This window comes from Amblyomma mixtum, chromosome 5 (assembly GCF_055824585.1).
Source record: "Amblyomma mixtum isolate Tamu chromosome 5, ASM5582458v1, whole genome shotgun sequence".
Lineage (NCBI taxonomy): Eukaryota > Metazoa > Arthropoda > Arachnida > Ixodida > Ixodidae > Amblyomma > Amblyomma mixtum.
Genome location: NC_143016.1, coordinates 13341316 through 13367696, shown reverse-complemented (window position 1 = coordinate 13367696; position 26381 = coordinate 13341316). Strand labels below are relative to the sequence as shown.

At 47.2% G+C, this 26381-nt stretch overlaps 1 protein-coding gene across 1 annotated transcript in view; it reads right to left on the bottom strand.

Moving 5' to 3' along the window:
• LOC149341316 (complement C3-like) overlaps positions 1–26381 on the bottom strand; it is a 120124-nt gene that overhangs the window by 79963 nt on the left and 13780 nt on the right. Inside the window, exons 6-11 of the mRNA XM_089542847.1 lie at positions 23170–23263; positions 20848–20953; positions 17279–17527; positions 16000–16176; positions 5480–5548; positions 2019–2210 (exon numbers count right to left, since the gene is read on the bottom strand). Of these exons, the coding sequence (XP_089398973.1) occupies positions 2019–2210; positions 5480–5548; positions 16000–16176; positions 17279–17527; positions 20848–20953; positions 23170–23263 (887 nt within the window). The remainder of the gene's footprint in view (positions 1–2018; positions 2211–5479; positions 5549–15999; positions 16177–17278; positions 17528–20847; positions 20954–23169; positions 23264–26381) is intronic.

Below are 26381 nucleotides of genomic sequence, written 5' to 3'. Positions count from 1 at the left end.
ACCAAATTCTAATGGTTAACTTTTCACCTACTACCGATATGCGCCTGATTGCAATTTAAAATTTGTAGCTGGCCTTTGGTAATTGCCATATCAGTTCTTAGAACTACGAAAACGAGATTGCCCTCGCCGCCATGGCTCATATAATTTGTACGTTTTCTTGCGCCATTCGAATATCGCGCGCCTGCAGGGAGCGCAGAGCGACGTCAATCAAATGGCGTCACTAGGTGACACGCGTGCCAGGCCACAATCTGTGCCCCTCTCTTGCTGGAGGAGCAAAGTGGCTAGCAGCGGGAAGCAACGCTGCACGGAGAGGGCAGAGACTGTCGCGTGGTACGTGAGTCGCGGAGTGACGCCATTTGATCGAAGTCACTTTGCGCTCCTCGCATACCCGTGGTTTTCCAATGACGCTAGAAATCTCCCAAATTAGTTGAGCCACAGCGGCAATTGTAATCGCATTTTTGAATTTCAAAAAAATGATATGACAATTGCTAACGGCCGTCTACAAATCTCTAATTGCGATCAGTCGCCTTTCTGGGGCAGGTCAAGCGTTAACAATTAGAATTTAGTTAATCATTTCGGTAGTTAACGCGACTCTCCTATTTTTTTTTGTTTTTTTTTTGACATCCACCAGCAGTGGTATTATTATGCCGCTGAAAGCTTTCTTTATCACAAAAACCTTCTTTTTAAAAATCAGTTATATGCCATAACAAGCCCCTCATTTCCCTTCCGTTGTCAGCTCAACAGGTTAACGAGGGCCTCGGTTCTGGCAGTCTTAATGGAATAGGCGGCAAAAAGAGGGTTATCTCACCGCTTCTTCCCTCTCCGTTTGATCACGTTCCATGTGACGCTAGCGACAATGCGGGACGTACTATGTCCGCCGCTGTGGACGAGGGTGGCTGTGGTGAACACTCTCAAGGTTGGGATATACGCAACGTAAATACCCCCGAAAGCAGAACATATGGATAGCCTCCGCCGTAGCTGAGTTGGCAGAGCAGCGGACGTCAAATTCCAGAGGTCGTGTGTTCGGATCCCTCCGGAGGCACGTGGTTTTTTTTTTCTTCTAGTTTCTATTCTAATACAGTTCACCGATAAAACCAGTCACCGATGTGATTTCTGTTGGTAAAGGCTTGCCTCGCAGGGGCGAATGATAGGTAGTTGATGAACTCCTCGTGTTAGACTGTGTTTTGAAAATGAAATTTTTCACTGGGGTGCGTGCATTATAGATCTGAGTCGTGTTGTCTTGTTGGCCTGCCAGATAACGACATTTTTAATACGTGTCTTCCAAAAGCCCCCATCACCAATAGTGTGTCGCGCATCGGTGTCTGTGACACAAAGTTGGTTTGTTTTATCAAGCTGGCGATTGTGTTCATTGCTGATTAACGAATAATAACGTTTCAATTTCGACATTATGAAATGACCAAAGAAAAAATATCCATACCTTCATATTATGCTAGGTAGTGTACCCATACTCAAAAGGTATTTGCAAAATTTTATTAACGCCGCTAAACTAAGAAATGGGCATGTCCTGAATTAAGCCCACTTAATTTAGTTCACCTTGTGCAGCTAGTCTGTGTTGTGTGAAAGACTAAACAGAAAGCCTCGAATTAACTCGAAAGCCCAAACATAGTAAACAGTTTTTTCCCAACCAATCTCTAGCTACTGCTCCCCCATGCAGATGCCTGCAGATGTCTTGAGAAATGAGGGGCGAGGAATTTTTGGACGCTGGCTGGAAGTAGGGCATTTTCGCAGCCTTTTTCTTTAAACAGCTAACGCGTAATGACTCCCAACAGTTTTTCTGGAAAGCGCTGCCTACTCAGAACATCTTGACATCAGACATTGTAAGCCCGTTTCATGTAGTGATGAGTAACCAACGCGCAAGCTGTATGTCGCGAATTAGCGACAGCGGGCAGTACAGGATTAAAAGCGCTCTATCATAGTTTTCGGCGTGCTTCCGTCTTGCCAGTTCTCTCGTCAAGAGTAAAGTGATCTCTGCGTTTCTGCGAAACATTCGCCCTTACCTGTGAATCATGGGTGCACGCTAACTCAGCGTTGACATAGACGGCATCCGTGGCGAGCTGTCCATCCAGGAAGGCGAACACCACAAGCCGGAAACTGGGCGTCATTTCCGGCTCCACGTCAAACGTCACATGGCGCTCTTTGGAGGCTGAGTCTACTTTGCCTGCCTTCAGCACCCGACCTCGGGACAAAACCTAAAGCCAGAGTGAGCTTCGTCAACGCTCTGTGCGTGAGAATTTCAAACCTGAATACAGCAAAACGAACCAAGACTGGCCAAAACTCCGTAAAATGTAAAAGCGCTTTTGTCATCGCGCAGCCAACCTAAGTTCAAAAATCAAAGTAGTCAACGAGACGACAGCCCCTTTACAACAGCCGGCGAGAAAGACACCAGCACATCGCCCGCCATAATGACTTACAGGAGCTTTCCAGTACCATCGCTCACTTCGCAAGGGGCGCCTTTGTATTGTGGTGGCTTACGCCATAGTTAAAGATGCTGATACAATAGAGTTTCTAAATATTACTTCGAGGGAAAGCTGGCGCTCCCGTCTAGGTAGGCTTCATATAGATCACTTCATACACTCCGGGAATGCCGGGAAGACGAGGTTCCTTACTTGGCTTGGCTGGTGTTGACCCTAAAACAAAACTATGATTGCAGAAATATAAATTTTCGCCAAAAATTGTTACAAGAAAGCGCTGCTTAGCTATCAAAATGTCCTATTATATGATCGGCTTGCTGTAAATTTCAATAATTGAGCAGAAAAGGAGGATAGGTTTCAAGGAGCACCGAATTTGAGCATGCGGAGAGAGGGCTTTCTCCTCATATCACCAAATATAGCTAACCCTCGAAACCTATTTTTTTTGGCGTTTAACAGACACACTTTCCAAAGCAACTTTTTGTTTAAAAATTGTTAAACCTTAACATAGTGGAATTTAGGAGCTTCTGTTTTGACATTGTGAAAAATAGAAACGTTTTATTGGTGTCGGCTGCTATTGCAGGTTCGTGCCCTACTTTTCTGCCATGAGAAACTTGCCCTTATCCACATCCTTCTATTAGAAAGTTGTCTGCGCTCGCAGAGAGCCGGCTCTTACCATGCACTGCTGCTGCTCATACGGGTTCTCCGTAGAAAAACATGATTTAGGAAGCGGAAGACTATCCTATCACATGTAAGTCACGGGAGTGTTCATGCTTACGCGTGCATCATGTAACTATTCACATGGCTTAATTAATGAAGTGGAAGTCGCTTCTACATTTAATGCTCGGCCACCGCCAGACTTCGAAATGAAGCAAATGCAATCCTCTACGAGTACGGTTAGTTTAAGTGCCGCTTCTCGAAGTACTTCGCGTTTTTAAAAGATGTGTCTCTGAGTCTTCCACAAGAAACGTCCAGAATGGTCATAGCAATAGATTGCTCAGTTCTCAATTCAAAAAAACTTTGTTCTCTTCTTTCACTTTTCGATGCACACACTCCAGCAAGAGCAACCCATTTCGCTGCTTAACTCTATGGCTCCAAGCGATGGGGAAAACGGAGTTCAGATCCAGCAGGCACCGAACACTGTGCTCAGCTCACTTGGAGTCAAGCGCTTCGGATACTTCTCATATCAAATGAACTGCCTGCGTAGCTAGATAACTCCACCCCCACAAGGCGCACAAAACGTCAACGAAAACGAAAATGAGCAAAAACAAATCCAATCCGTAGAACAGTCAACAGGCCACTGAGGTGCCAATCCGCAGTCACGTCTTACCGGCATGTCTGGCGCGTCCTTGGTCGATGAAGTGCAGGGCCGGCAGTTTTCCGTCTATTAATAGTAAGACTCTGTATGTCTGACAGGGTGACTAATGCTCGCAGCCAGAGTGCTCCTCTATGCCGCAGCCAGAAAATAACAAAAAAAAAAACCTGAGGGCACACTGATATCAGGCGGTAGCGTTAATGGGTTCCTTCAGCGGCCTGACATCCTATTAGGGTATCACTTCGTAGACATAGACACTATTGTTTCGCCATCACATAACGTTTCATCATCATCATCATCACCAGCCTGACTACACCCACTGCGGGGCAAAGAACTCTTCCATGTCTCACATAACGCTTAACTTACCCTTGAGAGTACAAACATTAGAGAAGACTCCCGAGCATGTATGCTCCCTCTCTGTCGTCTAGACTCTGTCTACATGCCCATATATGCGGGGTTGGTCATCCTCTACTTTGCATTCATAGATCGCGGGGAGTCCTCATATCATTCCTGGCGCAGTGGTTAAGTGATTCTCCACTGCCGCGACTGGTGGCTGTCTCAAACAGGGCCACAGTTGGGGCTGTTCCAGGTTACTCGGGAGAGAGCAACCTCTCGCGACCAGTCATTGTTTGAACCGTCGTGGCAGGCAGTTTCCCACAGTCCGATGGGTAGCATGCCACCTGTCATGTTGGGCGGGTGGTACAAACCGGTTTTATTGATGACAGCGCCGACGAGACCGACTAGGCCGCTATCTCGGGATCGCGTTTAAAAGAAGACAAAAATCAGTTCCCCGTCGCCTGCGTGCTGTCGCTGGTGATGTGATGCTCCTAAGCCTCCTCTAGGTGTTCTCTCTTTTTCACTGCATAAAGCGGAATAGCCACGAAGGCTAGTGAATGTGAGCGTGTAAGCAAGGATGTTAGAAGCTGGCGGCGCTCTCAGAATGTCTGTGATACATAAAAGCGGTGGGTGACAACGTGGCTCAAGATGCAAGTGGCCAGTCATGGTAGCCAACGAGAAAGACCTCTTCCAGCACTTCCGATGTCACGTGACCGGCGCTAGCACCAAAATCGTCATCTCCTTACATACGACACTACGTGAAAGGGCTTCGCCGCCACCTCTACCCGTGGTGCCCGGGGTGGCTGAGCTGCAAGGACTTGGGATGAATTGGTTATTCACTGTGAAACCTTTTTAGCGCCGGCTGAAAACAGGGCGCAACAATAGAACGCACTGGTGTGCAGCAGTAGTGCTGAAAGGCCTAAGATGAGAACAAAGCTGTTGTCGTAATTTGCAAACCATGTCAGATGGTAGCAGTGCGCAGGCATTGCTTACTTTACTTTTCCTGGAATGTGTGGCGCAGATTTATGCATGATTCACTAAAAAGTCATTTACTTTTACTTATATAGAAACAAATTCCCAGGATTCCACGTCTGATTTTTGTGGTCAAAAAATTGAGTCCGTATTGCGGAGATCATTTGGGTAACAATAAAGGAAACCAGTGCCTGCATGTGCGTGCACTGTATACTCGTACATTGCTAAGTATTGCGTATAGTACATGCATGGCGTTTAGAAAGAAGCATAGGTTGTCCACACTAACCAGCTTGTCTTGGAAATGGATAAGGATGAACAGGAAGAAATAGTGGATTACTTAAAGGAAGAAGATAGCCACGACAGAGCACGTGGGCCTCGGTGAAAAATACACGGAAATGGCAATGAAATAAATGAGAGGAAGTCTTACCACGTAAAAGGCTGACATTGTCGTTGTCTCACCTGCAACCAGGATCAGAGTGTCGTATTTGGAGGCAGCCTGCAATTAAGTGAAATGCCCGTGCAAGTCGTGTCACTCTTCATTGGCACCGTCATCCTGATGGCACAGAACACATGCTTGTAAATCGTTTGAAAATGTGCCGTTCATATCTGCCGGGCGCGTGATTGGCCGTGCACGGTTTGAACAATGGGCACGACTTAAAGACGACCGCTAGACGACCGTTATAAGACCGCTAGACGACCGCTAGACGACCGCTAGACGACCGCTAGACGACCGCTAGACGACCGCTAGACGACCGCTAGACGACGGCTATATAGAGCTGGATTTACGTTGTGCAAGAAAGTAAGAAAGAGAATTATTCGCTTCCACAAGATAATCAATCTCCTTGGTGTAAGTGTTCGCTCTGTTTTAATATACTTTGTTTTGGATCTGGCAACCAGGGTCCTCAAGATTGGCAACCATTCTGTGCAAGCCAGCCAGCCGGGTTGCTGATATAAGAGTGCAAGTGCCCAATAAAGTGGAGTGTCACTCAGCTCCTCGAGCACGGCGGTTGTCTGCGTCGCATGCTGTCTTGAGTGAAACATGGTGTCAGAAGTTTTTTATCACGCCCATTCCCGCTTCGACTGAGCCAGCGCAATGGAAGAACTACCGCTCCCTGGTCCCCTACTGTTCTCCGAAGCGCCGGCGGAAAACTGGAAGAAATTCAGGCAGAGGATGGACCTGCACTTCAAGGCAAGTTCATCTGCGACAGAGCGCACGAGTGCACAGAAGGCTGCAGTCTTCCTTCATGTGGCAGGTCAGGAAGCGATTGATGTATTTAACACGTTTAAACTGTCAACCGGAGAGCGTGAGGAGTACGACGCTATTGTACAAAAGTTTGAAGAGTATTTATTGCACGCCAAAGAGTAACGAGACCTACGAGCGCTACATTTTTAGAACTCGGAAGCAACGAGATGATGAGCCGTTGGAACAGCTCTTACGTGATGTTCAGATGAAAGCTCAGAGCTGTAACCTCGGAGACCTGAAAGAATCAATGGTTCGAGACCAGGTGGTGTGTGGAACGGCAGACAAGAAGCTCCGGACGCGGCTTCTACAGGAGAAGGACGTCACCCTGGATAAGGCCATAGAACACTGTAAAGCCGCAGAGCTAACTACGAGCCAAAATCAAGCGGGGGAGAAGGACGAACTGAAGCTAAATGCCGTACGGAAAAATCAAACAGAGCAGCAAGGCGCCACAAAGAAATATATTCGCCGGTGCGCCTACTGCAACCGAAGTCATGAGCCGCGGAAATGCCCAGCGTGGCGCAAAACGTGTGGAATATGTAGGAAAAGAAACTATTTTGCAGTGTGTTGCAGAACAAAAAGCATTCATGAAGTTGACTTTCCAGCGCAGACTGAAGCGGAATCCGACGATGAATTCCAAATTTTGGCCGTGAGCATAAGCGATGTATCGAGAAGCCAAGACAAGATAACCACGACAACGCTGTCTAATCGCGCCATGCGTATCAAAGTTGACACGGAGGCACAAGAGAACCTGTTTCCTCACGCCCTTTTTCTGAAACTGAGCGAGGGAAGGCGCCTTACACTATCGTCCACGCTTTTGACGAGCTACGGCGGCGGAGTGATAAAGCAGTTTGGAACAGTGACGCTACCACTTCGCATCGGCAAAACCGAAGAACCGACCGATTTCTTTGTGGTCAAGAAAGGAAAGCGAGCGCTACTGGGCCTTCAGGCTTGCGAACGTTCCGTCTAGTTTCAAGAATCCAAACGATTCAAAAGCCTGCTGATTTGAAGATGCAAGTTTTCAGTGATTTTCCTAGGTTCAGTAAAAGAAACCTACAGCCTCGAGCTGAATGAAGGAGCAAGCCCAGTGTCGATGCCCTCGCGCCGAATTCCGCATGCACTTCATGAGCCACTCCTCCAAGAACTAGCCCGCATGGAATAGGAAGGAATCATCCAAAAGATGCGAGAGGCTGCTTACTGGGTGAGTCCTCTTGTCATTGTCCGAAAAAAATGGCCGTTTGCGCATTTGTATGGACCCTAGGCACGTAAACCGGTTCGTGAAGCGAGATCACTACCAGCTCCCGTCCAGAGACGAAATAGAGTCTGAGCTTGCAGATGCAAAAGTAATCAGCAAGCTAGGTGCTAACTGCGGATTTCATCAAATTTACTTGGATGAAAAAACTTCAAAAATCTGCACCTTTGCCACGCCGTTCTGAAAGTATCGCTTTTTAAGGCTGCCTTTCGGGATATGCACCGTGAGCGAAGTGTTCAAAAAAGCGATGACCAACATTTTTGACGGCCTAGAAGGTACACGTGTCTACATGGACGACATACTCGTGTGGGGCGCCACGCAACAGGAACATGATAAACGCCTGCGAGCCGCACTGCTGGCAACAAAATCAGCAGGACTAACGCTTATTCGTGAGAAGTGGGTTTTCGGCACGCATGAAGTAAAGTTCTTAGGCGACGCGGAATCAAGCCAGATGAAAGCTTAATTAAGTGTGTAGTCGATTTCCCGCCTCCAACGTCAAACAAGGTGTTCAGAAACTACTGGGCGCAGTAAACTACTTTGGAAGGTTCATTCAAAACCTGTGTGAGAAGACTAAGAATCTGCGAGCCCTGTTAAAACGAGATTGCATGTTCGATTGGTCACCTGGCTACGACAAGCAGTGAAAAAACCCGTGCGAAACATTGCCGACAGCACCAGTGCTTGCCATATTTGACCCGTCAAAGCAATGTAAGATAACAGCGGACGCATCCAGCTTTGCGCTGGGGGCGGCACTTTTGCAGTTGCATGGCGGGCACTGGAGACCAGTTGCTTACACTTCGCGTGTGCAAGCTGACGCGGAGACAAGATACGCGAAGATTGAGAAAGAGGCCCTGGCGGTCACGTTCGCATGTGAACGGTTTCTTGATTTTATCAGTGGCGTCGACGTAACTGTGGAAACGGACCATCGACCACTGATAGCCATTGCCTCCCCTCCCCCCGCCACAGGATACGGGCCAGTGTAGTTTCGGCTACTAGGCTTTGTTCCAGTGCAATGCCAGCAGTGGGGATGGGATGGCCGGAGCCCATCCTCTGGGGATGCAAAACCCCATGGGAGTGCCAGCGACTCCCAGGCGACTGTGAGGGCCAGTCGCGCGCGTGAGGTCCGATGTCTGAGCGGAGGCAGGCCTGGGTTTACACTCAGGTTGGACCCACGAAATCCGGCCCGGAAGGCATGTCCAAAGATCAAAAGTTTTTCAAATACATGCTACTTCCCTCCGCACGCGGGGGCATGCAAGTCTGGCTACCGACGCGCCGGTTTCCGGTTACGGAGAAACCAGGTCCGCGCGGGGGTTCATAGTAGCCAGGCTCTGAAACGGCGCCTCGGGGAAGCGGCCTTACGGCCGGCCGCAGGGCTGTAATGGCCTTTGCGGGACGCCGGGGGATGGGGGCCTGGTACGACCGCGTAATAGTTGGCAAAAACCGTCGGTGTTGTGCAGTACCGGTGGAGTAGGCCCGGGCCATCTCACCCTAAGCCACGTTCTTGGTTTGTGGCCCGGTCGCCCGGCCTTGAACACTCCCTCCTCAGTAGGAGAAGAGCAAGCTAGGGGAGGAAATAAGTGCATGGTTGGATGGATGGAAGCACAGATGGGTCACCGCGGAGGTGTTAAGTCATGAAGCTGAGGGCCGGGGGGCCGTTAGGCTGAAGAGCTAAGCCTCTACTGGCTGACCACATCACACATACTTCCTGTGTCTGAAAAACCGCGAAAAGCACTCGACGGCGAGTAGCCGGCTGGTTGGAAAAGCCTCCTAGTGTCGTGGAGAGGCCCCAGGTAGCTGCTGACCCCGTGTTAGGTTTTCCTGTCTCCGACGGTCCGAGCCCGTTGCGTATGGTGGGTGGTCGGGCATCACGTGAGTGGGGCCGCACCATTGGGAAATCTCGATGCTCTCCCTGCCCTGGCCAGACAGGCCAGCAATGGAGTCGAGATAATCGAAGGATCTGAACAAAAACCTCGCTGTCCCCATTTCCAGCCTTTGTCCCAACCCATTCCCTACAACCACTCTTCCCATCCATTCGCCCATCCCTTCCACTACTTCCCAGGGGAGATCAAGGGAGTCTTCCCGGGCCCGCTCCCCCGGCTGTGGGTCGCTATAGTAGCTTTTCCCTTTTCATTTACTTTTCCACCTACGGGTGGTGAAATTACAATTGGCCTACGGGCCTATTCTTGTATTTTCGAATCGGGTTAAGCCTGTTGTACGTATGGGGTGCAGGCAGGGGCATATTATTTTTATTTCCTTTTCGGTTGCCCCAACCTGCTCTTTGATAGCCATTGCCCAGCAGAACCTGTCAAACATGCCTCTTCGCCTGCAGCGTTTCTTTCTGCGCCTCATGCCATTCAACATTTCCCTGCAGTACGTCCCAGGAGAGACCTTGTTCTGGCTGATGCTCTTTCAAGAATCCGATGCGATAGAGATGAGCGATCTCAAAGCGAACTAGAAGACCTCGCCATCCATGCCAATGCCGTCCTCTCCACTCTCGTCAGCGACACAACAGCCAAGCGGATAGCAAGAGAAACGAGTGAAGACTACGAGCTAAGGCAAGTCACTGAAGCCCTACAAGACGGACACAGCGTAATAGGTCAGCTAGCTCCCTTCGCAGCTGAGCTGTCGTGTGTGGAATGCATACTGTTGCGTGGTTCTAGAGTTGTCATCCGAAGTTCCTGCGAAAAGAAATGTTGCAGCGCCTATAGGAGGGCCACTGGGCGTCGGAAAATGCAAAGCAATGGCCAGAGTTTCGATATATTGGCCTGGTATGGCGGCAGAAAGAATTTAGAATGCTTCCAGACGCCCAACTTGCCGCCGTTTCACTTACCAACAACCAAGCGAACCGCTAATGCAAATGACTTGTCCCGCATTACCGTGGACTAGGGTAGGCGTGAGCTTGTTCGTGCATGCCGGAAAGAACTGCCTTGCAGTCTACGATGCCTATTCCATTACCCTGAAGTACAGCCGCTTCCTCAAACTATCAGCCACTTTGTAATAGAAAAGCTGGCCATGATATTTGCACGTCACGGCATCCGGCTTGAAGTATGCGCGGACGGCGGACCACAGTTTTCATCGCAGGCATTTCGTGCTTTTGCAAGACACTGTGAATTAGCCATGCTGTTTCTAGTCCCAGTTTCCCACGCTCGAACGGTTTGGCAGAGAAAGGGTGAACGTTGTGAAACGTCTCCTCAAGAAGGCGTTATATGCGAATGAAGACTTTTGAGTCGGGCTTCTAAATTACAGGACAGCACCTCTGGAGGGCGGAAGAGCCCCTTACGAGCTACCCATGGGCAGGAGGTTAAGAGAAAGGCTGCAAGACTTCGCAGACAATAGCGCACCAGAGGTCAAAAAGCACACCCAAGCTCACCCTCAGAGGCGTCCACTAGAAGCGCTCGGCGAGCATGACACCGTTAGGCTGCTCGACAAAAGAGGGTCGACTACAAAAGCCCTCGTCGAAAAAGCCGCCGCCCCTCGCTCATACATAGTCCATACGGAAGACGGGAGTCAGCTTCGTCGCAACCGTCAACATCTGCTCCGAACAAACGAAGAGTTCGACCCGTCACAGCAAACCATTCCTGACTATAAGGAAGACTGTGCTTCTCTTCCAGGCGGCGCGGCACCCCAAGAGTCCCAAGGCAACTTGGACCCCAAGTGTGACGATCAAGCCCCGGCCGCCCACATATCTCAAGGGATCCTTGCGCGAGGGTAAAAAAAGTCTTCTTGAAACCACGAATTCCGAGCCGGACGAAGCTGGGCTTCCCCGGAGCACCCGGCTAAGGAAACAGCCCATCCGCCTCGGATATCAAAATGACTTTCAGCAAATTGCTTTAATCGATCAGTGCTGTTGTAATCTCTTCGTTTGTTTCTCTGTTTTTAGAGGGAGAAAGGTGTATCGGATCTGGCAACCAGGGTCTTAAAGATTGGCAACCATGCTGTGCAAGCCAGCCAGCCGGGTTACTGATCTAAGAGCGCAAGCACCCAATAAAGAGGACTGTTACTCTGCACCTCGAGCACGGCGGTTGTCTGCGTCACATGCTATCTTGAATGACACACTTTCCTTAGCCTGCCTACCTAAGGCAACCAATGACTTAGATTAAGTCAACCGATAACTTTGACTTAACATATCTTCAGACTACAACCTAATGCTGCAGTTCTTAGAATTATTGTTTCGCTATAAAAGGTCCCCTGGACCCACATGCATGGAACAGGTCGTGTATGTTTAGGTTCGTGATGTTTCGGGAGCAAAATATTCACCATTGCCCAAGAGATGTGCTTTGAGGCGACGATAATTAAGCGATAGGGCTCAGACGAAGCGTATACGTATTTTAGTAGAAAACTTTCCGAATCCAGAGCGGATCACTCGTAGTATGCTGATGCATTAACATACGACGTTCTTCTGGGGGTCCCAAGAAATGACCGAGGAAGTACCGCTTAAATTTTACGCTGCGAGCTTCCGTTTTTCCAGCAACGAACACTCATCAGATCAGGCAGTTCGTGCAAATACAGCGGATGATAAGTTACGGACTTGCAACATCACCTTGGCCCATCCACGCTTGGAATAAAGGTTACTATATGAACAACACGTCATTAATAACATTACGTATGCGAACATCGGAAAAATAGGCTTTCACGACTGAACACTATGGTCAGATTAACACGAGGATATATACTTGGCGGAGTCACATAATATCGAAATATAAACAAAAAAAATAACTAACAGAAATTGCTGCGAATAGGTGCCTAGAGAATACAGCGATGTATCCTTAACTGGCTGTCGCAAATATGAGCTGTCATATTTGGGGAACTTTCGGAGTCAACATAAATGCACATATAAGCTACGCGTTGAAACTTAACTAGAGGCAACCATATCACAACGCTATGATCTGATATCCTGCTGTACACAGATCTTTCGAGGACTGCTAACAGCAGCAGTTTAGTTTGGCACATGCCACTCAATGGACCATTTAGTTTGACACTGATGGCTCACTGGTCAGCCTAGGTGAGGTATTATGGAAAGCTGTCGGGACCAGGACAGTTTGAACTGGCAAACCTTGAGCCGAGCAGTACAGTGCTTTCAGCGTTTATTTCGCACGAAAAAGGCCGCCTACGTTACAGATGACACATTGCAGCACAGTATTTCACTAGCGAATCATAGGCTGAAGAAAGTTTGCAATCTGTCCGTGCAATGTGTAAATGGTTGAAAAAGAGGATAAAATATATAGAGAACGCACTGCGATTTCTAATTTTTTCACACCCTGCCCCGGCACAAAAAAAAACAGTGATAGATTTCAACAGCCCCCCGCCATCGCATCAAATTCGCTTGTGCGCAGAGACGCACTGAGCAGATCTGTGAGCATTGTAGAGTGTTAGGTCGATAATGTAGAGTTCCATTTTTTAGCCAGCTATGCTGTAATTGGGGTCTCAGAATGCGGCGGGGGAAGACGGCGGCAATAGGTGACACTGATCATAGAGACAGGATGAACGTGTGTCTCTACGCAACAGTGGACCTATTCATAGCTGGAAAGCGTTGATACAGCAAACAGCGGAGGGAACACGCGAAAGTTGATCTTTGAACCACGCTGAGATAGCCAGCGCTTGGTGATCTTACTTGAACGACGTTCTTCGGGTCCTTTCTGTAGATAGAGATGTAGCTTTGTCGTGACCCATAAGGCTCCAGCTTGAGACCAGTTTCCACATGTTGGTGCGCAGGATAACGGCTTCCAGTGGTTTGTACCTGAATGTAGCAGCACTTGTGTCAGGTTTGTATTTGTACCAACACCGAGCAGAAATATATAAAGACTGATTGGAAAGTTGATGGTGGTATTGAATTCTGTGCTTCTTTACCGTCTTTCCGTTTGGTAGCTAGAGCATTGAGCAATTGCGCCTACGGTAAGATGAGCCCACAACTGTTGGAGACCATGGTCCAAACATACTACTCTGTTAATTTAGCCTGTGATCATAGCAGCAGCAAGTCTGCAAAAGGAACCCTGCGAAGTAGCTTTAACGTAGGCACAACAAATGCTTGACTGCACCACGGTCTTTCACATGTAAATGGCACGAGCAGCTGTCTTCAGACGTATAGCAAAAGCAGTCTCTTGTTATTGTTCAGTTTTCATGAGCAGTAGGCGATCGAAATTAATTTTTATCTTGGCATCTCCCAAACTTGCTTTAAATGCTTAATCAATATAGGATGCAAGAAAGATGTGTCAATGCGGAAAATATTGAAACTAACGGAATGAAAAATGAAGGGGAGACTTAAGTTCCTCCTTAAGGGTTCACACGACAGCGTTAATGGTGATTTGCTACTTACTTTCTAAATCAGTAGCTGTTTCTAAAATACGCACTCATTGGCAAAAATCAAGACATACGAGACCACGCGATAACCACAAGACACACAAGGTCTCCCTTTAACCAATTCGAAGGCGCGTGCTTCCATCGTTTAAGAGTGGTTTGTCTTTATCACAAGCCAGAGATAACGGTGTTCGATGCCCATAAAATTTACCCAATTTTCTTTTCAGCCCAATTATTCATTTCACATTGTTGAAGATTTTCGGGGTCGCAGCGGAGCACCAGAGTAAGATGACCAGCGTGGCAGGCTTCTCGTTCCGAACTGCCCGTGCCGGGCGCGCGCTGTCCATCTAATGCATGAACTTGCATGAACTTAATGCATGAACTTAGAACGAAAACCACGCAAAGGACGATTCAAGGAGTGTACGATGGGGGGCTAGTTGGTAATGCATGACCTTAGAACGAAAACCACTCAAAGGACGATACACAGGCAAGAAGTAGACAGGACGAGCGCGGACGCGCGCGGTGTATCGTCCTTTGCGTGGTTTCCGTTCTAAGTTCATGCATTACCAACTAGCCCCCCATCGTACACTCCTTGAATCGTCCTTTGCGTGGTTTTCGTTCTAAGTTCATGCATTACCAACTAGCCCCCCATCGTACACTCCTTGAAATGTAATATGTTTCAATCATCTCGGCCTATCCTGAATTAATGTGATAACTCGGGCGGATTTTCCTCCGAAAGGCCGCTCTAACCCTACCACGTCAATGAGTTTCATTTATGAAAAAAAAAAATCAAAGGAAACACAATCTTTAGCCTCCTTTTCCAGCTGTAGTCGCAGGGTGACTTGTTCGTGTTTTAGGCGGCAGTTGCGCGTTTTATTTTTCTGGACTCTGTCAGAGCCTCACATAGAAGAACAGGCACCCATTATGAATGTTCTAAAGGGCAGCCATATAACAGTAATACGCTTAAAGCGAATAGTTTCTGTGCAAGCGATGCTCGGAAGCTGTCATAAGCCGTTCAACTTTGACGCTAGTTCTCAAGCGCCTACTCCCTTTTACCCTTTCATTTTTCCTTTCAGAAATTGTAAAAAGAAACAACCTAACAGAAAGAGGGAGGGAGCCCAGACCAGCAATGTTTTGCCAGGCTTAACGCCAATTCAAGTTAAGTAAAAGAGAGCTAAATGGTCCAAAGAAAAAAAAACAATATGAAGGAAAAATCAGAGCAGTAAAAAACAAAAACAAAACTCGAAATAAGTGGAAACACAAGGCACATCATTGTCAAAGTTACAGTCAGAGGCCGACAGACAAAGCACAGTGTGCAGTCCACCGCGAAAAAAATAAGAAAACTAAAATTCTAGTATAATCATGGTCTCTGTAACAATCACAGACGAAGCACTGAGTGCAGGCCACGGCGAAAATCAGGCAAGTAAATACATAATCAGAACAAAACAAGACGAAACCAAAGTTACAACACAGTCGAAGTCGCAGTCACACAGTCAAAGCACAGTATACAGGCCACGACTAAAGCGCCTATGCCGAACAAAGGAGCACGGAGCACTCCTCTGTGTAGAGCGTGGGGATGAGAAATGAGAGGAAAGATAGAAATGAACGTGGATAATTAGGGATTGTGTTACTTATGAGGTGAAACGTTTGAAGGAGCAGAGCACAAACAGCAGGGTCTCTCAGAAGGAAGAGGTAAGTAGATGGTGTAATGACTTCACCGAGCGCTGCAATGCGCACCGACAGGAAGTTTACTCATAAAAGCATGGCCCCGCCGCGGTGGCTCAGTGGTTACGGCGCTCGGCTGCTGACCCGAAAGACGCGGGTTCGATCCCGGCCGCGGCGGCTGAATTTCGATGAAGGCGAAATTCTAGAGGCTCGTGTGCTGTGCGATGTCAGTGCACGTTAAAGAACCCCAGGTGGTCGAAATTTCCGGAGCCCTTCACTACGGCGTCCCTCATAGCCTGAGTTGCTTTGGGACGTTAAACCTCAATGAACAACAAAGAAACATCATAAAAGCATGAGTGAGCGGGCAAATCACTGTGTGAATATCTGCCTTCCGCCAAGAAAAACTTCGAGAAGTACAACAGCTGGCGATTCCCATGATAAAACCGCTAGACGAACGTTTTATTAGAAACATTTTTTGCTGCTTGCTGGGCTTGCCTACCTTGATATGAAATCTGCGTGTATCCTTGGTTGTAGTGATGGAAAATGTCGCTACACCTTTTGCGTTCGTCGTTCCGCTTCTCAACAGCGAAGACCCGGGGCAGCTGCTGCCGCTAGCGCAAGACACCTGAACGTTCACATTTGGTGCTGGCTTGCCGTTGATGTACGTGACGTCCACCTGCGGTAAACGTAATTAGCAGGTGCTCAAATCATGCGAACTACATCTCGATCAAAAGTTTAAAACTCACTATACAATAGAAATAAGAAGACTGGGCTAGCGTAAATTTAAAGTGTGGATCGATTGTAGTGTACTAAAAAAAATGAAAACTGCCGTAAGTCGAATGCAGTATAATCGAAGTGAATAGATACATGTGGGAGGAACTGAGAATGAAGATAATTTTATGGCCATAAAGATATATACAGCCTGTATGAAACGCAGCTGTACTGGACACTGCTAAACCTAAGAGTGCTGAGGCGTTGCCGCGAGAACTGCACAGGCAATAATTAGTGTGCGTATATGTGAGTACGGTTATTGTGAAGTATTGAAGTGCTTGGCTGCATGCACATTATTTGTTGTCAGAGCTTGTTTTCTTCTCCACTCTTTGTTATCGTATCGTAACGCCGTCTCATTACGGAAAGTGAATCTCAATCGAATAGTTTTTGCAGCCGCGGGTCGATTTTGCTTCAGCTTAGGATCTAGATGACTGGGCACTTTATTAATGATACTCTATTGAAGAACGGCGAATTCTAAAATTAGTATTGGCGAGGATGCCGTGACTTTTCAATCTCAGATACATGCTTTTCTGTTTGAGAGACGTTGCTGTTAAGGGAGAGTTTTACTTGGCAGAAAAAGGCTGAAGGAAACAATATGAAGCTTTGATATATTCTAGATACGTCAAAGATGGGCCAGGGAGAAGGAACGAGGTGGAAAAGCAAAACGTTAAGAGATGTTAAGGCTGAAGTTTGCTGCAGTCATCGTCATCAGGCAGTTTGCATTCACTGCTGTTGAAAGGCTTCTCTCAGGCGTGTCTGAAAAGCTCAGCCTAAGCCCGACTGCGGCAACATATACTCTAAAACCCATTCTCTTCTCCCCGGCTATGAATCTCTGCCACCCTCGGCTACGTTACCTTTGCGTTACGTGTTCTGCGTGTTACACGAACTCACAATGTCCGATTTCTTCTCTTTATTTCAGCTGTTTGAAAAAATCGATTTAGTTCACTCTGCATGCGGCATTGCCGTCTACTCTTGGGTACTTGCCGCAGCAGGGACATAGCTCTCACCGTCACGTAGAACCTGAATCCGGGCTTGAAGCTGGTCTCGCTTCGTGCGGTCGATATGAGGAACGGCGTGGTGGTGAAGACGGCCAGCTCACTGCTCGCCGACTGGCGGATGCCCGTGGCCTCCTCGGTGACGGCCGCCTCAACCACGAGGCGGGCACGCGCCGCGAACAGCACGGTGAGATTCGCCTCGCCCAGCTTCTCAGCCAACATACTGCGCGTGAGCTTGAAACTGGCCTCGCCGGCTTCCAGCTTGGAGATAGAAGGAAATTGCGCTCATGAAATGCGAGTTATTTTACTTTCTCGTTAACGACGGCTTAAGCAACACTGTTTAGTGCCATTTCTATTCCTTAAGCTCACAAAAGTTGCAATTTTCAGTGTCTATTAACAATGGAGAAAAATAATGAAGGCGTTTGGCTGTTGGTGGCTGCCAGGCCATTTGGCGTTATCTCGGCTCCAAATACGCTCTTCGTTCCACGTCCGGCTGGCTGCCTCTGCCTATGCTCCTCCCTTAACGCCGCAGCCTCATGAAATGACTTTGATGGTACGGTATGCCTCGCCTACAGGAATGCAGGTTTCGTTGCTTCATTGTACAGGTTACAACAGTACGATGGTCACAAACCCTGTCAAGGAAAGGGATATGCGCATTAACAAAAGCTAAGACATTTCCCCTTCCGCGCCGGTTCCTTCCTCGAACTTTTTTATCCATGACGCCCCCAAAAGGTCTAAAGTTATCAGCGCATATAATAAGGCGCAAAAGATTGATTTGGCTTTGTCACTTAATTTACAATGAGTATTTACATGCAAAACTTAATTCCATGCATTGGGTAATTGTTCGTGCAACCGACAGGGACAATGACTGGTTTTAAGAATATGCTGAAGCTCTGACAGTTCTGCAAATCAAATAAAGACCGCCGCTAGCCTGCGATGCGTCGCTTATCCACAATGAATCAATCACAGAGGCAGAAATGAGAGAGATAATAGGGAGGAAATGTACCGGCGAGGATGATGGCGGGAATGTTATGTAAGCATGAGGCTGCCTTCTCAGTTTAAACGGCCAAGCGTGTGAAAGACGCGACTAGCCACCACACCTGAAATTTTGTGGATGAGCCCATGAACTCATGTCACTAGAAAGCCTTCGATGGGACCTTTCGGAGGTAAACTTCCATTTCTCATAGCTTTTATACTTCCTGAGCAATTTAAAGTGACCGATTTCAGCGAACGTCTTTCGGATTCATTGAGAAGTGATGTGTTTAACCCATGCTTGTAATGAATGTCGCTGCCTCGTGCTGTCACGGCGGCTCTGCGTACTTGTATCGGCTTTGAAATGGTTTGTCACGTCTGCCAATTTTCATTCATAAGTTGCGCGAGGATAAACCACATATATAATGCAGCCAGGACGAGCTTGGCAACAATCTTTTCGCCTTCGGTAGTTTTAAACTGAAAATACGAGCTTACGCAGAGCCTTTGCACGCAGGCGGTGAAAAAGAAAGTGTATGCACGGTACAAGCGCACGACGCGGCGGGCTCGACGTTGTTTCAACGCGCAAAACTTCAATGCAGGTTACAGAAGGGTGTCTGTGGCTGGCTGTCGTGGGCTGTACCCTACCACACTCCTTCTTGGCACGGATATGAACTGCATGTAAGAGTGGTGCATTTTCATACGCCCGCAATGACTACACCGAAGCAGCTTCAACGCCGAATGGCAAAGATATGATATCAAGGATATGATATGAATACTTACCGACTCTCCCAAATTTTCGCCTTGCTGGATATGATATCAAGATACCTAGTGTTTAGTTTGCCTTGCAGTCTTCATTCTGTTGTGGTCCAATTGTTGTCGTCCAAATGCTGTATGAAGCTTTGAATTCGCTGTTCAGAGCACAGCTCTTACGCAACCGCGTTTCGCGTCGGTATCGGCGTTGTCGGCGTAACCGGTTTTTCAAGTTCCACAGGTAAACGTCTCCTGGAAGACGGCTGTCGCGGGAAGATGGCGCAGGGTGGCCAGCATCGTGACACGCCGCCCGCCATCTAGCGTGTTACGCACACACACACAAGCCACCACAGGGGGCGTGTGAAGAGCAGCATTCGAACTTCGCGTTCTGTCAGTTTTTCTTGGTTAAATGCTTCGCATCTTCGAGATTCACTCGTTCCACTTATGGATGTGGGACACTCCTGCCGAGCGGACACTCCGGCAAGCGTGGCGCCAAATTTGAAAAAGAGTCGTGGCGGCAAATTTGAAAATGGGTGGCGGAGCCCATGCCCCGAGGTCCACGTCGGTGTGAATAAAGTCTCTCTCTTGAAAATGGGTAATTGATATAGCAGAAGTATAATTAGAGTCACGCAATCGATAACCAATCATTTAAAAGGGTCGAATAATTAGAAAACGCACAAGCAGTTAAATGGACGACTGATAAATAAAATAATTGATTGAGAATGGATAATTTATCAATAATTGATAAGTAATTGGTAAATAATAATTAATAAATAATTTATAATGGCCGAGAAGTGATAAGAATCTGGTACTTGATAATTTACAGATAATTGGTAATTGATAATTAATTGATACATTATAATTATTGATAATGGGACGATTATTTATTTAATTGATAATTTATAATTAACTGCTCATTGAACGATGCTCATTAAACAGTCTAAGAAACTGAGAGAAGAAATGAAGAAGTGAGAACGAGTTAGTGAAATTTGGTAGCGAGAGAGGCAGAGTCGACGAGTGCTGAGGAGGCGTCAGTGCTTTCTCATTCCTCAATGCTGGTGCCCGCAGTGACCTCTATTTTTTATTTCGCGCTAGGTGGCCATTGAGCGTTCCTGTCGGCTTTCGTTGCTTGCCGTACCGCAACGCTTGCCGGCTCCTCTGCATGCTTAGGGGCGGTAAGGTCACCAAGACTGAACTGCCTCCATCGTGTGCGGTCGTGGAGAGTTGTGGCTGGCGGCATTGGCGAGGCTTTCTATGTCTTGATTCCTCAGTCCACGTTCACACTGCAGCACTGCTGCCACCGAGCCTTTGGAAGCGCAGAGCGAACGCAAGAAAAATGATGAAGACGATGATTTATACGTCAGCCAATGCTATGCACCAATAGGACCAACCATCGCAGAAAGCTGCACGTTTGTTGCGTGGCCGAAAACATCGGTATCCTGACATCGGTAAAGGAATCTGCATTACTTTCAAAGGAATCTTCATTATTTGCGCCGGCGTTAGTTAGACTCTCGCTTGGGGAAATGGAATGAGAAAGTTCCTTTTAATGCTCAATGCCAATGACACGACAATATTTTCTATTTTCTGGAAATGTTCGGACTCAGGTTCGGGGTCATCTTCGGGTTCATGTGAGGGTTCATACTCGGGACACTGCTCTGCTGAGCTCGGCGAGTACGGGAGCTAACAGCATTTCGTGCTTTGTGATAACGTGCATTTAGGACAGGCCAATGCATGCTCTTCGTGCGTATTTCCGTTCGTGCAGAATATACGCTCCCCTTTAACACCCGCGTCATGCGTCAAACGCCCCGTGAACTCGATTCGCATGCACAGGTCGCATTATGAAGGCTTGAACCCAGTACCTTCTTGTAAGAGGCGCTGGGGCCTATTATCGTGAAGGCGCCCAGTTCGTTCTTGATGGTGAAGTGAAACCGGGCTGAGCCGTGCACAGTCTTCCCATGGACAAACCTGTGATGGAATGTGCAGGTATTATCATCACGTTCACCGTCGCCGTCATCCCCACCAGTATCATCATTAACATCAGCAGCAGAAGCCCAACAGAGCAAAGCCTTCCATCCCTGCTTCCAACTAGACGTCTGCGCCAGCCACGGCCTAGTTATCCCATCAATATTGTAATATCATACACCCACATGAGTCACTGCTGTCCGCGACTACATGTATACGTGTAAATCTAAGAGCGCACCTCAATGGACACAGGAGAAGAAGCCGCACATGCCAGCGCTGGTTGACCACGAAAATTATGTTTGAACGGAGAAAGTAGCTTTGAGACAGCACACAAAAAGGCGCAGAATAGGATGGACGCTACGTCCGGTCCTCGCCTTTTCTGTGCGCTATTTCAACGTTACATTCTTCCTACAAATACCATGTCTGACCAACAGGCCTCTCAGTATACTCTGTTAAGAAATAAAAGAAATTTATGGCCGTCATTGCAATATATATTTTTGTCACGCTGTCTTAGGTGATCATTTAGGCATCTTTCTGCATTACGTTCGATGACCTGCATGATTAAGAATTTCATACGTTACTTCTTTCTTTCATTAAGTAAATATCTTCTCGAACCGTTTTGACGGCGGTTGTTCTCTGATCCCCATCTTGAATTGTTTTTCCTACTTCTATGGTTTCTTTTAGCGCTTCGAACCAAGAATTTTACTGGAGAGGAAATCGAAGCTTTCCACAGGCCCCTTTATCGTTGAAAACAACATGTTACTTGTGAAAAAACCTGAAATTTAAAACTACCTGAAGGACCAGATCATATATTCGACGTCTCCCTTGGCTTGTCTCCCACAAGCTTGGAAGTCTTCTTACATCCAGGCCGCGTGCAACGTGCCGAGAAACTTCCCTTGTTTAACGCATCTTTCTGCCACCAAAATTAACACCTTATAAATACAAAACAGCACAATCTAAACAAGAACTAAACTTCTTTGAGGCATTGCAGAAGCAGTGTGGTAACTGGTAGGGGCGTAGTCTATTGCTCTGTGCCCTTTTCTTGAACTGGGAAGCCTAGCGGAACCTGCGCTCCTGTCACATTGCACAAGCCTAAATAAGTCTGTCTTCAGATTAGGGAAATGGCTGGCGATCACTGAGAGAGGGAACTGCTCCGCGCTGGACTCAGCTCCGCTGCTGCTGATGATGATGATGTTAGTTACTATTCAGTTGAAAGACTCCTGCGTTTCTTAGCGCCGCCATCGATATTTCTAGACAGCTTCATTAAGCGCTGATTAGTGAACTTCGTTCATAAACTCCTATTTAATTTCTTGGGCTCACGAACTGTCTGCATAAAAGGTTTGAGATCCTTCAGTTCAGTCAAAGGCTTTAAATCTGACAAAGCAAATTAAGGAGATCTACGACATGAAGTATTTTCAGAAGGAAAAAAATTAGACAATGTTATTTCACTTAAATTAGTGCGAAAGCACGGATTTCTGCTACGTAGAAGAAGACGTCTAGCGGTCAGTGCCTCAGGACGGAATATGTGCCATTAAGCCGGAGGACATCATCATCATCATCATCGTCATGACGGAGCGCTCGCGTTAGGCGAACAGACAGCGGACGATTTTTCTCGTCGTTGGTGCCTGTCGGATAAGTGCTTGCAGGCTACAAACAAAACAGCATTTGAAGCACCACGGAGCAGCAATATAGGAGTGATTCCTCCTATTCATGTGCTAACGTTATGAAACGGTTAGTTCGAGTGGTACCGATGCCGCATCTACAGAATAAAAAGGGCATGGGCAGGGGAGGGAAGCCTCAGAAGACAAGATAACTTGTCTTTGCATAGGCTGACAAGTCCTCTTTTCTCTTGTTGAAACGATGGCCAGAACGCTTAGTTCCACCTCCCTGACAGCTGATCATTTTGTTTTATGTGGGCAAGAATCCCATCTTCCTGTCTTCTCTCTACCGCAGTGCTTCTAACTAATCTGACGCTTTCTTTGACAATGTGCGCTCGATTTGGGTTATGCCCCCCATAACCATGATGAGGCGCTTTAGATCGTGAATAATCGTGATGGTGATCCTCCGCAGGGACTGTATCTTCAGCTCACATCATTTTTTCATGTAGATAATTCCTGATTTGAAACACTTTAAACAATATTACAATATTCCCTTTTTTGTTACCAAAAGGAAAATGCCGGAACACAAATACATGGCACTGCATTTATGGAAGGACTTACTGTGCCCTAGCGGAAACTGTGATGCTCTCGAAGTCTGGTAGAATGTAATCTACATCGTTGACAGTCCTCAGTTTCACCGAAAATCGTGGAAGCACTGCAAAAAGTCAGAGTGTGTCTTCTGTCACGTTACTAGGCTGCTAAGCATCCTTAACATGTGCTGCTATCTTAAAGTCATGCAAAAAAAAAAGAGGAGATTAAGTAAAATCGTCCTCATACTTCCCAGGGAGCAGTCCGCTCAAGTTCGCTTCCGTCGGCCGTTAAAGTTTCCCTTACAACTGCGTGCACATGCCTAATTGCCTCTTTTTCAGATGCCGCCGAGAAATCAGGGCGGCCATGTTCACAAAACGAGGTTATGTGAGCACTTCCAGACGTCTAATACCAGAATGAAAACAAATTGATTTCAGGCAACAGAGTGCACATAGAAAACGAGTGCACTGGTAGCTACAGTCACTAACTAAAGAGCATGAAGCCGCTTATTCACGTGAAATGGCCTGAGATAAAGTTGACGATCATAATCAAGTACATTTGTGGTAGTCGTCTCCTCAGAAGAGCAAGAGGTAAGGCCTCAAGTAAAGCCTGGAATCACCGGTGGACAAGTACGACCATCTAGCGTTGTGCACAGTGTGGCTAACAAGGCACCGGCTGAAGAGAGAGGATGTTGCCTTTTGGAAACTCTTGGTACCTCCCTGTGTTTTCTCCTGCCTTTGTCCTGGGTCTTTTGCGTTTGTTTTGTTGTTTTGATGTCTTACCAATTGGTTTACGACTCTACCCTCCTACGTTATGTGTCTCCGAATGTAACCTCTTTTATGTGCTAATTGGAGCTTGATGCTCAGTACGCACTGTGCTTTGAAGCCATACAATCTTAGACGTGCAAAGCTAGGACCTACGCCTTTTGTCTGAAAAACAACACCTGCCCCTACAATGTTTTGCCAGTGTTTGGAGTGATTGGACCTTGTGTTTGCCATCAGAAGAGTGTTTCGAAATTTCCCAAGGCGGAGTGCTGGAGACAAGTCGTATTTTTCAACGCTTGGCTTAAAAGTTTGTGGTTTCAACGGTTCGTCCTTAGATTATCGTGTTGGAGGCGATGGCGTGATTTTCAACGCGCAAAGTAGCAGTCGGCAGAACATCCCTGGGATTTGTCTACGCTATGAACTTTCAAAGAAAGCTTAAGAAAAGAAGTGGGTGCACCACCGATCACCTTCCTCAGCAACGAGTCATTTCGAGCAGCAGTGGAAAATTTTCTATAGCATGACCTCAAGTACAGCCTGGGACCACCAGTAAACAAGTGTGTTTATCTAGCGTCTGGAAACAGAGCGGCTAACAAGACACTGGCTGAAGAGAAAGTATGTTGCCTCCTGGAAAGTGTTAACGCTCTGTGTTGCATCCTGTCTCTGTCCTGTGCTGTTGTTTTGTCCTTTTAGAGAACATGACGTCGCATCTTGACTTTTCTGATGATGTCCTCTTGAGAAACAAACAGTTTAATAAGGCAGAGATCTTGGCGAGTTGGTATGCATTCATACTGGTGAACAGCGCAAAAAAAAAGGCGGGACAACGACAAGACAAGCGCTGACTATCAACTGGGTTTATTGAAGGACGGAAGGGTATATATACGAAAACATAAAACAAAGAAGTAAGATTAAAGTGTGAAAGGGCCGTGAAAATCAAAACCTATGTCACATGTGAAGTGATGTAAGCTAATTCCTTGTTGCTAAGTGTCACGGAAGGACTGCTGATGCATTCGTCACCTTGCCTGTGGATGTGATGCGCTTCCAATATTTCGCGCGTGAGCTTATCTTTATGGCGGAACAGAACTTCGGTTTTCTTGTACTCAGGTGCGCACTTGCACTTTTTCCAGCGGAACTTTGTGCGCGGAAGCCCGCCATCTTGTTCCGATTTCCTTTCTTGCTCCCTTTCATGTTGGCATTTGCACTTTTCACAATGAGCGGCAACGTGGCTAAGAGGGTCACTTTTCCTTCTGTTTTCATGCTCCATGAGCCTTTGGTTTAAGCATCTGCCGGTCTGCCCGACGTAAACAGCACCGCAAGAGAAGGGAATTTGGTACACCACGTTCTCTGCACATGGTACAAAGGATGAAACATGGCTTACCTGGCAGCCTTCCTTCTTTTCTTCTTTTGCCTGTGCAACCTGCTTGCACATGGAGCTCAGTTTGTGGGGAGCAGAAAACACAACATCGACTTCATACCTGCCGGCAACCTTCTTGAGACCGTGAGACAAGCCGTGCGTGTAAGGAACCACCGCTGGTCTTTTCACCTTCTTGCCTTCATTTGGTCGGCCATTGTTTGCAAATTTTATCAGCTTTTCGGAAGCCCTGGAAATTATTTCATCCGGATAACCATTTGCGCGTAATCTGCAAACCTGCATTGTGATGCAATCAGCAGTCTTCTCATGGCACGACTTTTTGAGAGCGGATTTCAGGCACGATACCTCTATACATTGTTTTATAAGTTTGGAGTGACACGATGAAAAATTCAACAATGGTTTTTCAGACCTCGGGCAATAATACCAGCAAAAATGTCCACGTTCAATAAATAAAGCCAAATCCAAAAACTGAAGCTGATCGCCGCTTGGAACCTCAGTTGTAAACTTGAGGCCGCGTCCGTATTCACTGAAGACCTTCAAGGCATCAGCGAGCTTTCTTGGCAAACTGCCTTCATGAGCAATAACAAGGAAGTCATCTACGTACCTAAAGATACGAGCGACCATGCCCTCTGACGCTTTGCTAATATCAGAGTCAACATTGCCAAGAAAGATATTGGCCAAGACTGGAGCAACCCTTAATCCTATGCAAACACCTGCCGCTTGCACGAATGCCTTCCCTTGCCAATCAATCACAGTCGCGGACAGGTAAAACGACAGAATTTCTAAGAAGCTCTCAACAGACACTCCGCATTTGTCAATAAAGGCGCGCTCTTCATTGTCCTCGCAAATGCACTTTTTCACAGCGATCATCAAATCACAATGTGGAAAGGAATAATACAGATCAACCACGTCAATACTGAACATCATGCAAGTCCCTTGATTTTTCACATTAAGATAGTCCACAAGCGCTTGAGAGTTCGGCACTAGGAATGGGTCGTGCACGCTAAGGGACGTCAGGTGTTCTTTGAGGTATCCCGACACGGCCCTCTGCCAAGTGCTGCGCTCGGAAACGATAGCGCGGAAGGGTATATTCACCTTGTGCGTTTTGGCGG